The sequence below is a fragment of the Lygodium microphyllum genome, chromosome 23 (genome assembly GCF_053477565.2).
Source record: "Lygodium microphyllum isolate KBCC chromosome 23, Lygodium_microphyllum_v1.1.10, whole genome shotgun sequence".
NCBI lineage: Eukaryota > Viridiplantae > Streptophyta > Polypodiopsida > Schizaeales > Lygodiaceae > Lygodium > Lygodium microphyllum.
The window spans coordinates 72,418,436-72,433,293 of NC_141157.1; the positions used below are offsets into that span (position 1 = coordinate 72,418,436).

General features: G+C 37.8%; 1 protein-coding gene across 5 annotated transcripts; it reads right to left on the reverse strand.

Annotated features, from left to right (window-relative positions):
- Positions 1 to 8,577: 8,577 nt before the first annotated feature.
- LOC148016326 (uncharacterized) lies at positions 8,578 to 12,102 on the reverse strand. 5 transcript variants are annotated; one of them, XM_087664344.1, is made up of 3 exons: positions 9,869 to 12,102; positions 9,318 to 9,419; positions 8,578 to 9,128 (listed from the first exon to the last, which is right to left on the reverse strand). In XM_087664344.1, exon 1 carries the CDS (start codon positions 12,028 to 12,030, stop codon positions 10,108 to 10,110), a length of 1,923 nt encoding a protein of 640 aa, XP_087520470.1. In that variant the 5' UTR covers positions 12,031 to 12,102; the 3' UTR covers positions 8,578 to 9,128; positions 9,318 to 9,419; positions 9,869 to 10,107. The 5 variants fall into 5 exon arrangements, with proteins under 5 accessions (XP_087520470.1, XP_087520467.1, XP_087520466.1 ...); XM_087664341.1 differs by having other exon boundaries at positions 9,295 to 12,102; XM_087664340.1 differs by having other exon boundaries at positions 8,579 to 9,128; positions 9,318 to 12,102.
- Between the last annotated feature and the right edge of the window lie 2,756 nt (positions 12,103 to 14,858).

The following is a 14,858-nucleotide window of genomic DNA, read 5'->3' on the forward strand; positions in this document are numbered from 1 at the left end:
GCTAGGTCACTTCTATGCAGAGGTGAACATGTTCAAGCCAACGACTCTGGAGGATAGAATTTCTTTAGCCCGTGATGTTGAAGAAAAAATTCGTGGGTGAGAGAAGCAACCATAACAATTTCTAACCAACAGTAACTTCGATACAAAGCAATTCAATTCTAACTTTCGAAGATTCAATCAAAATCTCTTTGTTCCTTCTTCTTTCCATAAATCCTGGACACGGTCCCCTCCTTTACCATCAAACACAAATTCAAACCCTAAGCCATATTTCCAAACAAATCCCAACATACCTAAACTCCTAGCCATTACCAATAATGTTTCCAAAGCAAAGTCTATAGTTTACTACAAGTGCCACCAAACTAAACATCTAGCAGTGAATTGTCAATCCAAAAAGCCAATTGTTCACATCAACTACTTGGGAGCAACTGAAGATGAAGACCATGAAAAAATGCTAGATTTCATAAAAGATGATGATGATATTGGTACCACTTCAGATATTTTACCAGGTATGCCCAATCCTCATTCATTATTAACGATGAAATGCCTTGTGCATGGTCACGAAAAGATTGTTTTGCATTATAATGGGAGCACACATGATTTTATTTCTACAAAGTTGGTAAAAGAATTAAATTTACATATTGTTCCAATTCATTATCGTATAAAGGTTGCATTCTTAGGCACTAGAAATAATGGTACACAAGAAGTTCATGATTTAGGAATTAAAATTAGTGATTATGTTGAGCGCAGAAATTTATTGGTTGTGGCTTTACAATCTAGTGACATTATTTTAGAAATGCCTTAATATCATAATTATAATCCCAATATAGATTATTCCACACATTCAATGAAGATTCATTTTAATAAAAAATAAATCACATCACATGGTACCCACACTTTAGATAATTTTTCATTGCTTAGTCACACACAAGCTAAACGTGCATTAAGAAAATGTAGCAAAACATACTTAGTATGGGTGAATGAAATTGAAGCTAAGGAAATCAGATGCAGACATGCACAATTTCTTTCACAATTTAAATATTGTTTTGCTGTTGACTTACCACCTGGTTTACCACCCACACATCCTGAAGATCATAAAATAGACTCGAGGACTCATTAGGCCCAGTAGTTCTCCTTTTGGTGTACCTGTCCTATTAGTTAAAAGAAAAATAATAACTATAAGATGTACATTGACTATCGTGCCCTAAACAAGATTACTGTCAAGAATAGATATCAGATCCCTAGGGTAGATGACCTCATGGATAAACTACGAGGAGCCACAATATTTAGCAAGATAGATCTCAAATCTGGATATCATCAAGTATGACTAGATACACCTTATATTTTTAAAACTGCATTTAGAACTCAATTTGGTCATTATGAATTTCTTGTTATACCTTTTGGTTTAACTAATGCACTAGCCATATTTACTCGTATGATGAATCGCATATTTTTAAAGTATCAACATTGTATAATCTTTTTCTTTGATGACATATTGGTTTTCAGTAAGAATGAGAATGACCATTACGAACACTTGTCTTTGCTTTTCAAATTATTGAAAGAGAATCAATTATATGCTAACCCTAAAAAGAGTAAGTTTTTTCAAATCCACATTAAATACTTACGACATATTATGTCTTCTGATGGTATTCAAGTTGATCCTAAAAAAATAGAAGCAATTTTGAATTGGTCGATCCCTAGAAATATGCATGAATTATGTTCTTTCTTAGATCTTGCTAGCTTTTACAGAAAATTTGTGAAAATTTTTTCATTGTTTGCGTTATCTTTTATAAAATTATTAAACAAAGGTATTGTATATCATTGGTCTGATAATCAGCAAAGGTCTTTTGATTTATTGAAACATGCTTTAACCCATGCCACTATTTTACAATTACCTGACTTTAATAGACCATTCTTTCTAATAGTCACTAGTGCTAGCGAATCAGGAATAGGAGCTGTCCTTATGCAAGATTCACATCCCATAGCCTACTCTAGCTGTAAACTTAAACCCTCTGAGGCACTGAAGTATTCTACCTATGATAAGGAATTGCTAGTTGTAGTAAAAGCTTTACGTCAATGGAAACACTATCTAATGGGATCTGAATTCATGATCAAAACTGACCAACAAAGTATCAAACATCTTCTTAGTCAGTCACAAATCTCTGACCGTCATATTAAATGGACTGCTTTTATTCAAAGTTTTCATCCACTTATCCAATATCAACTTGAAAAAGAGAATATTGTTGTCGATGCCTTAAGTAGAAAAATAAGTATCCATAATATCTCCATTATATCTTTTGATTCCCTTATTTCTATAAAAGATATCTATGACCAAGACCCCAGTTTTCAAGCTGATTGGAACAAATTAGTTGCTAATAATAGGACTCCAATAGATTCACTGTCTTATTCTGATGGATTTATGTTTTATGAGAAAAGGTTGTGTGTAATTGTTCCATTTAGATCATTTGTATTGCACAAAATTCATTGTTCTCCATATCAAGGCCATAGAGGTATTATTTCTACTTTACGTACATTGGTTGAAGATTTTTATTGGTCACATATGGAATCTGATGTTTCTAACTTTGTATCTGAGTGTTTAATTTATCAAAGAGTTAAGCGACACCATGGTAAGCAATATGGTTTGTTATACCTTTATCGATTCCTAATAAATGACCATGGGAACATATTTTAATGGATTTTATAACTGGCTTACCTAATATCCAAGCTAATCATGATATGCTTTGAACTATTGTAGATTGATTTAGCAAACAAGCATATTTTATTACATGCAAGAAAATACTAACTGCATCTCAAGCTGCACAATTATTTTTAAAAACTGTTTTCACTAACTATGATTTACCAAAAGTATTATTTCAAATCGTGATTCTGGATTTTGCAATAATTTTTGGACTACTTTGTTTGCTAATTTAGATACTAAGATTGATTTTTTATCTGCATTTTATCCTAAAACTAATGGACAAACAAAAGCTACTAATAGTACAATTTTAGATCTTTTACGTGCATATACAATTTCAAAATCTCAAACATGGGATATACACTTACATTTACTTTAATTTTAATGCAATAATACACCACATACAGCTACACAAAAAGCACCTTTTGAAATCATTTATGGACATAGATTTCCTACACCTATTACATCATTGTCAAACAAAGTTGAAGCTGCTAATGATATTGCCAATATGCATGCTACTATTTTTACTGAAGTCAAAGACATGATTACGAAAGCCCAACAATCATACACAAAACAAGCTAATAAGAAAAGAAAAGCTATGAGTTTCAAAGTTGATGATTATGTATTGGTTACGCATTAAAAAGAGAAGATTGCAAAGTGTTGAGAGACACCCTGTTGTTAAACTAGCACCTAGATTTTATGGACCTTTTAAAATCATTCACAAAATCAATGACAATGAAGACAAATTAGAACTATCCCCACATTGAAAAATACATAATACTTTTCATATCAGCTTGCTACGACCTTTTAGAGGCCAATTACATGTCCATCCTGTCTATGAAAATCCTCCTTTGTTAAAAGAAGAAACTAAAATCCTTAAACCTGAAATTATCCTAGACTGACTTTATGACCACTAGAACTGGCTATAGATATTCTAGATATTTGGTTAAATTTAAAAATCATCCAGTTGAGGAGACCCAATGGATGCACACATGCGACCTAAGTGCTTACCAGTCACTGCTCGCTCCACATTAAGCTAATAGCAATTGAGGGCAATTACTATCCCACCCTTGGGGTATGATGCCATGAGGCATATTCCACAGTGGATTTCGTGAGTTTTTTATTCCACAGTGGATTCCATGAGGTTTTGCGGTGGATTTTATAAAACTATATTTGTTTGCCGGTGCCAATACACAAGGTGGATTCCTTGTGTGAGAAGTTGACGGAGACACCTGTCCTTTTCGGGTGTCATATTAATTTAATGTGCATGTGGGTGATTCCATAACGAGTGATTCCGTAAAATACATATTTAAATTAATGGACGTTTATGAGTTTAGAGTGCACTCGTATTGACAGAGTTCCAACTTATTTATTTATTTTGTAGTTGAAAACTGCTATGTATTCACTTGTGTCAGTTTAATTTTATTATTTTCTAACAATTGGGAATGCTTTAGTATAAACTATGAATAGATTGAACTTCCATTCATTTGTTTGTACACCTCCACGGTCATGTCTTAAGTTAGAATCCAACCTAAGAAAAGGCTCTTTGTCAAAATATTTGTGACACATTGAAAGTTGCGATCTATCAAGGTCTCTAATTTGGCATGCATTCCAAGACGAGGCTTAATGTTGAGATGCTTGCTTGAATACGTTGGCAATTGTGATTTATCCATTCGAAACGTGTTGTCTAACTAACACTCTTTCCTTGGCACCAATTAGTTCTTACATGTACTACTCTCTATCAAAGCAAACTAATTGATCATGAACTAGATGTCAATCTCAACTCAAGGATTTCAAAACCTACCAAACTTTGTCGATGTACAAGGGAAGTTCTCTTTGCCTTAGCACCTCCATATGGATAAGGCTCAATGGCCCCACCTTCACCATCCTCTCATACTTCCTCTCTTGCATTGGAGAGTTGTGATGGATGACCACATCACCAAATTAGTAGCCAATAGAGGAGGCTGGCACTTCCTTCCCCTTCCTTGCAAAAGATGAGCCCTTTTAAGCCATGGTTGTTACCTATGTCAGAGGTTCTAAATTGGAGTCAAAGTTGGATGAGAGTAACAACTTGTAAGAGAAGTCTATATGCTATTGCTGCTTCTCCTCCCACAATGATGGTTTATCATTGCAATACTTGCAAACAACATAAACTATGGAATATAGAGATAAGTTGGATTATTTAGAGAATTGGGCTAAACTTGAAACTCGACTTTAAGATGTCTTAAACATGCCACACCTATGCCTTCCAAAAGTTAACTACGGAAAAGTCATTTTCTCTACTTTGCTACTCATTCCATATAGATTGGAAGCACCACATGGGAGAGTTGTATGGATCTTTCTAAGTTGAAAGGTCAAAAGGTCTACTTTCAAATCTTACTAATATGTAAGCTTCAGCACAAAGAGAGAGATGAAGAATCAAGCTTGTCAAACCTAAGTTCTTACTAAATTGAACATATGTGCTTATAAACCAAAGCAATGATATTAATTTCATATATAAGACGATAAGCCATAGCTTTGATACAACATGGCAATTGCATCTAAAAGTCATTTTCTATAAGCAAGTTATAATTCATAGCATCTTTTCCCATCATACTCAAACTAAATTGAAGATATACGCTTGTAATTTAAAGTGATGATGTTGATTTATTGTGTAAGAGAACATTATACATTTTTATACAGCGTGACAATCTCATTTAAAGCCACAAGAGGCTATTCACACAACTTCAATCACTAATTGCACATGATGATACAAGTACTTTTGTTGTTTAAGGACTTCAACAAGTTCTCTATTTCTTGTCGATAAACTTGTGACTTTTCTAAGTTTGAAAAATGTTCTTGCCCATCGAACAGTCTCTTGTACATATAATTTACTCTTCAATTCTACAACCTTTATGGTAAAAGTAGCAACGCGATTTTCTATAATTGGGCTTGAAAATGTACCTTAAAGAGTTTCTTCTCACCATATCTTTGGCCATCATGCATAGGTTTTTAACTAACAAAATTCCACCCTCCACAAGTCATCAAAGAAACATGCATAAAGTTTAGATGATTAATACTGAAATTCCTTTAAAGTCTGCTTGAAATAGAAATTCCACCCAATGAATGCCCAATTTTATGACTTTATTGAAAAAAAGGATTGTTGAGAGAGATGCATGTGAACCTTATATACAAGGGTGGATAAGGATAGCTGGGTGTGAATGAGCTGGAAGGCAAGGAAAACCCTAACCCTAGCCATCCAAAGGCTATTTAAACAGCCTAGAGGTCACTCTCAATGTAGAGGAGAGTGTACCAATTGTACTTGTGAACAACTCATTAAGTAAGATCTTCTTGTACTCTCTCTCTCTCTCTCTCTCTCTCTCTCTCTCTCTCTCTCTCTCTCGTGTACACTTTCTCTTGCTCTCACTCTGAAATTTCAATATGATATCAAAGCCATCTCTAATCCAACAAGCTTCCTTCAACTCCATTTTCCACTAAGTGCACATGAGTATGCCAATTTCTCATCATACCCTTCACCTCCATGGTTGTCTGTCATACCCACCTCTATTGGAGGACGTGGGGAGAGAAAAAGAGAGCATTTCAACTCAATACCCCTTCTAAAGATCTCTGCCCTAGCTCAAAGCACAATCTGACACATAAAACCCTGACATTGTGGTCGCAAAAGCACAGCATTGCTACAGACACAAATTTGGTGTAGTTTCAAGCAATGACCTGCTTTGAGCTAAACCATGAACAACATATTGCACATTGGAGACAACTATTATGGGGCTTACATAACCCCCCAAGAGGGCCATCTACACCTAAGAGGGCTCAAAGAAATTCCCTCTCTATTGCCCATAATTAATAAGACCCTAGCTATGGGTTTTTTGGCAACCATAGCCAAAAAGCTTCAAGCTTTCTTTTTTCAACATTAATCATCTTATTTGGCACTAATAGTGATTCTAATCAGTGATTTAAGTCTTATGGAGTCTCTTACAAATCTAGAAGCTCCATCTCAAGTTCAAAGGCACTTGGTAAACATCATTAAGCTCATAAGAAAGCAAACTTGTAAACATATACTATTAAATGAGTGCTTGTAAGCACTAATGCTATATCTCATAGTCATAATCATGTTTCTAATCAATATGTGAAAGATGCTTTACCCTAAATCTCAAGCTTAAGAAGATTAGTCTCTATCCTAAGCATATTCATTAAGTGCTTTATTATCATTGTAAGACTCTGTAGGTTATAAACACATAAACCATTATCCTCACCCCTCATCTCATCTTACAACACATCATGCTATTATTAATCATCTCTTTTACTTTTGCACTTATTGACCGGTGTATGTAAAGGACTAGACACTACCATTGTCTAGTACTATCGATAAGACCTTATTATACCCATGGCCTACACCGATATTAGCTCAAATCCGTAAGTTTGATTAAAAAGACTTTCATCCATGGCAAGAGTGAAGTATAAAATGATGAAACAAGGCTACTGGCCCTTCATCAACAGAACTAATGTCATTGATCTATCAAACCCACTTGATGTAGAAGAATATCAAAGAGTCCAAGCCATAATCATACTTCATCTAGATGAATCCTTAATTCATCACATTGGCCAACTCTCCACTACCAAGGAGAAAAAGAATATGCTTAAAAAACTTTATCGAGCTAAAGGAAAGAACTCTTTAAAAAAATTTAAGATTGAATTTTTTAGCGTAAAGTACAAGCAAAAAAAAGACCTAAGCCCATTTCTCACATGAAGAGGCTCATAGCACAGTTATCCTCAATTCAAGCTCCAATTCACGATGAAGATGCCATTGCAATTCTCTTGACAACTGTAAAAAAAGCATTCCCAACCCTTATAACTACTTTTATAAAATATCCCAAATCCAACCTTAGAAAGCACCATCCAATCTTGTTTAAATGAGGGAAAAAAAAATCAAAAAGAAAGCAACACGAGTCATCAACAATCTACTTCAACATCCCATGAGCAACTCTTGGTTCACACTCTCTATCAAATGCTTCTTTTGCAATTAAAAAGACATATATGTCAATAACTGTTGAAAAAATAACCTGACAAAATAAAATGTAACAAATGTAAAAAGACAACATATTATCAATAAATATCCTACCACCCCTAAAATACCAAAAATTTTAAAGATCAACTTTGCCTCCAAAACACATGATAATTTACTTTTCTAAATTTATAAATCCTCTACTTATAAGCACTCTTCTAGCTTGATTTATAAAGACATCCCATTCTGTTTAAGAAAATGCATAAACATCTCTCATAACACGAGTCATCAAGAATCTACTTCAACATCCCATGAGCAACTCTTGGTTCACACTATCTCCATCAAATACTTCTTTTGCAATTTTAAAAAACATATTGTCAATAACTATTGAAAAAATATCTTGATAAAATGAAGTGAAACAAATGAAAAAATGCATATTACCAATAAATATCCTACCATCCCTGAAATACCAAAAAACTTGGAGGTCAACTTTGACTCCAAAACACCTGATGATCGACTTTTCTAAATCTATAAATTCTCTACTTATAAGCACTCTTCTAGCTTGATTTATAAAGGTATCCTATTCTATTTAAGAAGAGACATTACCATCTCTTGTAGTCCAATGTCACTCTTACATTGAGGAGTGTTGAGAGATGAACATGTGGACCCTATGTATGCAAGGATAGATGAGGATAGCTAGGTATAAATGAGCTAAAGGGCAAGGGAAAACCCTAAGTCTAACCATCCAGAGGCTATTTAAACAACCTAGAGGTCACTCTCAATATAGCAGAGTGTACGAATTGTGCTTGTGAACAACTCATTACACAAGATATTCTTGTACTTGAGCTCTCTCTCCCTCTTGTGCACACTTTCTCTTGCTCACTTTGATATTTCAACAAGGATTACTTGTTATAAAACAAGTTTATAATTGCACATTGTTGTAAACTATTCACGATATTTTCTAAATATTTCTTTTCAAAACATAGACATGCATGTAAGCATGATTGCGAAGTGACTTAGCTGAGCAACACATGGCCCTAATTTACAGCTCTTCTTTGCCATCATATTGTCAAAAGCTACTCCTGAATTGCTGCTCTTGGTAACTTTTCCCCAACAAATGTCACATTCCTTCCTAGTAGTGTTCAATGTCTATTCTTTCGGAAGGGGGTGCAAATGGGATATCATTTTGTCAAAAGCTACTCCTGAATTGCTGCTCTTGGTAACTTTCCCCCAACAAATGTCATATTCCTTGCTGTTAAGACTTCAATGTCTATTCTTTCGGAAGGGGGTGCAAATGGGATATCCCAGTTTGTACAAGTATGATATCCACACCTTTATACAACTTACACCTGCCCGAGCAACCATATACAAGCGTGAATGAAAACAAGTAACCACTTCAACCATAGCATTGCATCCAATTGCAACTACACTTGCCTGTCACAAGAAAAGAAGTTAGACAAACTTAATATACATGTGAATTAGGCTAACAAGTAACAGCTGCTAATACATGACAAAGATGTGCATCATCTGGAGTCAGTGGTAATTCAACTAATGGGATAAGGAATGTTTGAAACTATTATTAATGTACAAATTTTACTACCATGTGGGTAAAACGTTACTGACATGCATGATTCCAAACTCCCATCACTTGTGTCTTCTGTTTTTGCCTTAGCTCTTGCATGTTAAAGGACCATGCCATTTTCTTGTTGTGCTGCCAGCTTCAATCTGCAAGCAAAATCCTATGCCTGTAGCCATTAATTTTTTTTAAAGGCAATATCAATGTGACCCACCACCACTTATATAACAAGTGCAGCTTTCCAGAAGCCTTTGTACAGCCTGCCACAGCTTTCAAGCCACCTATCATGCATGTCTAGATAAAAATTTGTAAGCCTGCTGCTCTTACTCTCTCACTAACTGTAACTTTGTTGGAGTGGCATCAACAGCCCCACAAGGGGTCTTAAACCCCAGCAAATGTGTTGCACCCTCCCCCAAGACTCCCTGCCCCTGCAGAGATACATGCAGTCCTGCCCCCCCTTGAAATAGAAACTATCCCAAAAGCTCAAAAGTCTGGAAAGAAAATATGATGAATGGTCAATAGCATGGAGAATGCACCATTCAGACAGTCAACATGTGTTACCTCCAGCTAGCAAAGTCATGCATGCACGCAAACACACCTGCCAAAGAAAATTCTTCATAAGCTGCATGAAGCGCTTCCCTCGCACCTGTTTAAAAAGTAACTGGCATACACACTGCAAGCCATAATGCCATTAGAACAAAAGGGCCACACCTAGACATAGAGAATGTCCCCCGATCTCTGAAGCAAAATGCTTGCCTTGGCTGTGACATGCAAATGCAGTGTGCAGATGTCAAAGCTAAGATCTGTATGCATGTGACTAACTTTCCGAGGTTAGTTTCATAACCCATAATCAACATCAGAATCAGTAAGCCAAACTTCCTCTAGACTTCCATCATAATCTGTCTCTGTGCTCTCAGAACTGCTGGAATCATCATATTCCTGGGCTTTGATCTCATCAGAATCTGTATCGGTACAGTCATGCATGGAAGAGTACTCAGAGCTTTTAAAATCCCAGGACTCGAATTCTTTGTAAGCTGTATCACCAAATATGAAACCAGAGTACTCAGAGGTTTTAGAAGAAGAAGATATATCACCAGGTATGACAGAGTTAGAGACTATTTCATTATTATCTACGGGTATATATTCAGAGTGATCACTATCACTCAAATCTAAGCTGCTGACAAAGTGAGGAGAACCCTGGGATTCAACTTCATCAGCATCTGTATCTGTGTACACTGCAGAATCAACACGCTCATCAGAATCTGTATCTATTGATTCAGAGTCAATAGAAGCAGTGGGCTGAGTATCATCTAGATTTCCAACAGAACCTGTATCTGTGTACTTCCAAACATCATCTAGCTTTCCATCAAAATCCATCATGTACCCAAAGCTGTTTGAATCAGAATATTGCTGCACTTTGTTCTTATCAGAGTCCGCATCTCCGTGGTCAGCCATGGAAAAGTTTTGATAGCTGTTAAAATGAGAACTGTCAAAATCCTGGGATTCAAATTCATCAGAATCTGTATTTGTGTACTCAGCGCATAGGGTAGAATCAATTATCCCATTGTGATCTGTATCCAGATGTTCAAAGAGATCAGTATCAACACAATCAGAACGGCTGACAAAGTGAGGAGAACCCTGCAATTCAACTTCATCAGCATCTGTGTCTGTGTAGCCAGAGGAATCAACAATTTCATCGGAATCTGTATCTGTGCGAGAGCCATCAGCATCAAGCAAATCATAGCTAGGCCCTAAGAGGGAGAATGCTGCACCTAACAGGGAAGATGATTCTATATTCATCTTCCTGTGCTCATGATACAAGTCTTTTTCATTATTCCTACACCTATCCTTCCCATGTCTGCCGCGATGCCAATGTGCTGCGAGCTCACTAGCCCTGTCAAAAGCCCGGCCAGACGCAAGATCAGCCCATGAAAACTGAACATCAGCACAGTTCTTCAGCACGCGAGTGTCTCCCACAACCACTGTGTGAAGTTTCATTGCTTGGGCTTGCTGCAGCACAGGACCAAAATCCGAATCATCAGACACCAGGCAGATGCACTGTGTTCCCGACTGAATGGACCGTCCCATGTGCTTCTTAAGGGCTTGATCGGCAGCCTGTGGTTCATCCGGCACCATCTGCACCTGAACCCCTGCCTGCTTGAGCTGTTGCATGAGGCCATAGCCGGACTTCGGGGTGATGATTCCTCGGGCTGCATCACGGTACCGGGCCTCCTTCTCAGTGAGGCTGTCTATGAACTTCTGCCTGCGCTTGCCGCGCAGGGACTCAAGCCTGCGCATGCGCTTCTCCCTCTCCCTCTCATGGAGCTGCTTGAAGTGCCTCTTGAGGGCAACGTTAGTACGGCACTTGCGGCCGCAATAGGTGCAAACATACGGCTGGTCCGGGACGTGCAATCCGATTTCCTCGAGGGTATCAAGCTCCTTCCTGTGCCTCCTCTCTTCTCTGACCCAGGCAGGCACATAGCTGAAGGCATGCTTGTTGGCATAGGCGACCATCTCCTCCAGGTGGCCGAACCCGGCGGCGACCTCGCGCAGACGCACGGCAGCGTCATAGGGCGGGACGGAAGGAGGCGGCTTGTTGTCGAGGTCCCAGAACACAGAAACTCGACCCGGCGGCCTGCTGGGGTCATCTCTGTCATTGTACGTGTATGGAATCTGGGAGGGGATGCGGGTTGAAGCTGCCCTCTGATAGATGATGCGAGGAGAGAAGAGGCTTCTCTGTCTGCGTAGCAAGGGAAACATCTCTCGCTCTCTCTAGAGCATTAGAGGTGTTAGTGCTACTAATCCATTTTCAGGAAATTTTGCTGGCGCAAAAAGAGGCCCTTTTCCCTTGTTTTGACTATAGTGTTCATCTTAAGCTTCTCCTTCAAAGGCATTGGATATCTTACTAGGTGCTAATGGGGCCAAGGGTGCGAGCTTAGGGTATTCCCTTCTTTTTCCCTATAGTTTTCAACATCATGAGCTTTTACTCAAGAGACTACACACATCGGGGTGGCAACAACCCCTCAATCTGCCCACACCTGGCTAGATATAAATATCGGATTTACAATCCGAATTTGTCTAAAACTTATTTTGTTGGGCTTCATCACAGGTATTGAACTTTTCACCTTACATATCTACTCAATTGTATGAAAAGTGCGGATCTAGAGCATGGTAGGAGTTATGGAGGATGGAAGATGAAGGCTAGATTCATGTTGACATAAACAATATAGAGCAACTGTTACACCAGTGAATTAGGTTCCAAGATAGATTAGCTAGGACTCATAAAGGACATTGACAATGACAAAGATACTAAGTGAAAGTACAAGCATCATGATATTGTATTCATTCCATAGTGACAGTGATAGTCAAGTACAATGCTTTATAAAAGTTGGGTTGTTCCACTCTCCTCACTGTGCATATGGGATTCAGGACATCTCTTCTTGGAGCATACATCATTTGTCTATTTCTCAACACCCCCCTCAACTGATGAGTTCCTACACTTGCCGGCTTTTGTCCACCCTTCATTATGACGTAGCCCGAGAGACTAGCTCATAGGCAACCTAATCAAGTTAAAGCTTGGAACTTTACATTTTTTGCAGGATCTTTTACAAAGCAAATCCACTAAGGGAAAAAATATATGAAAGATACAATGAAAATTCTTTTAGAACAGTTTGTCAAAGTTGTTGATGGTTCATGAATTGGTTCTGATGGTGATCATTCTGCATCTGATATGCTCTTTTCTTGTGAAAACATTCATTGGCTATATGGCCAGTCTTACCACAAAAATGACATGTCATTCGATTTTTGTTATCGGTGTTGAATCCTCGACCTCTTCCTTTGGGTCCAACAGCTCCTTTGGTGTATAAGAGATTTTCCCTAGATGATGGCATACCATATTTTGCATTTTTGTTCTTTTGTTTGTTCTCTTCATCAAGAAGAGAGTGCTCAATATCTTTAAGTGAGAGACTTGGAACATTACTTAGGGTGGACACGAGATTCTCATATGGATCCTTATTTACACTTGCAAGTAGTACGATTGTTGCTTCATCTTCATCAATATTCTTCTTAAGAGTTGCAAGTTGTGTTTTTAATCTCTTGAACTTGTTAATGTGTATATTGGTCATGGAAGCACTGTCTTTTATATCTAGTTTATAAAACTGCATGAGTAATCTTGCCTTTGAATTCTTTGCTTGGGTTCCAAACATCCTGTCAAGTTTCTCCCAAGCAATTCTAGCATCTCTAATGCCAGCGATATGATGTAGCACATCATCACTTAGTCCCCAAGCAATGATGTCTAGTGCCTTGTTATTCATTTTCTTCCATTCTTTGGTTTTTGGTGGAGCTACTGCAAGGATCATACTTTCTAAATCTTCTTTCCTGTCATCTGCATCACCTTCATCATCTTCAAAGAGATCCGAGAGGTCTTTCCTTATAAGATGGTACATGGTCTTTTCCTTCCAGGCATGGAAACCTTCTCCATTGAATTTTGCTATTTGCTCAAGCTCTACCATGTTGATTAACCAGCAAAAGAGTTGTATTTCAATGTGTCAAGAGACACAAGTTCAAGGTAGTGTGAAGACACACTCTGTAGTATCAAGAGATACTATGTCTAATCTTGAGCTTGAATCTTCTTTTTACTTGATGATGATTCTTGATGCTTGTCTTGTCCTTTAATTTGAGTCTCCTCCTTACTGGTAAATGATGCCTAAATGTTTGTTGGAAATTGAGGTTAGAGTGGTAGGAACTCCAGTAGGTGAATTTGAAGTGGTTTATGAGCTTGAAGAAACTTGGCTATGGCTACCCTTTAGGGTTTCAGGACAAGAGCCCGATTTTTCACTCACTGCAGCTCACAGAGGTAGCCATTTTGAAAACCCTCCAAGTGTGAGAGAGTTTAGGTGTAGAGCTTCCAAAGCTCTATGGGAGTACAGATGTACAGACAACCAGCAAGCGCATTTCGGGGCAGCACGATGAATTTCATCAATGATAAAGCCAAGGAGCAGCAATGTTCCACTTTAATGTGCCAACTAGGAGAGCAAGAAGTTCAAAAATGTTTCCCCAAAAGAGAGCTTAGAGAGATATAGCCTGTATGTGGAGATCCAACTCCTCCAAGTCAGGTAGGTACTGCTATCCACAAACATCGTTATGGCAGCAACTCTGAAAAGAGGCAATGTTGGAGCTATAGTTGCCCAATGTAAGTGATTGAGGTGCAAGGGAGGAGCTTTGAAGTAGAGAAACACTTTTCCATAAGGAAGTTCAAAGAAATTGGGCCTGTGGAGAGAGATATGAAAGCTTCAAGCTGATAGGGTCCTGCTGGCTATAACTACTATGGAAGCTTCATTGAAGGTAGAAATGCAAATGGAGTTGGAGATGGGATCCAGCACTCAAACTGAGCTGAGAAGAGATGAAGAGGAGCTAAGCCATGCCCGACTAGACTCTGATACCATGTGAAAAGTGTGGATCTAGAGCATTGAAGGAGTTATGGAGGATGGAAGATGAAAGCTAGATTCATGTTGACATAAACAATGTAGAGTAACTGTTACACAAGTGAATTAGGTTCCAAGATAGATTTGCTTGGACTCATAAACACA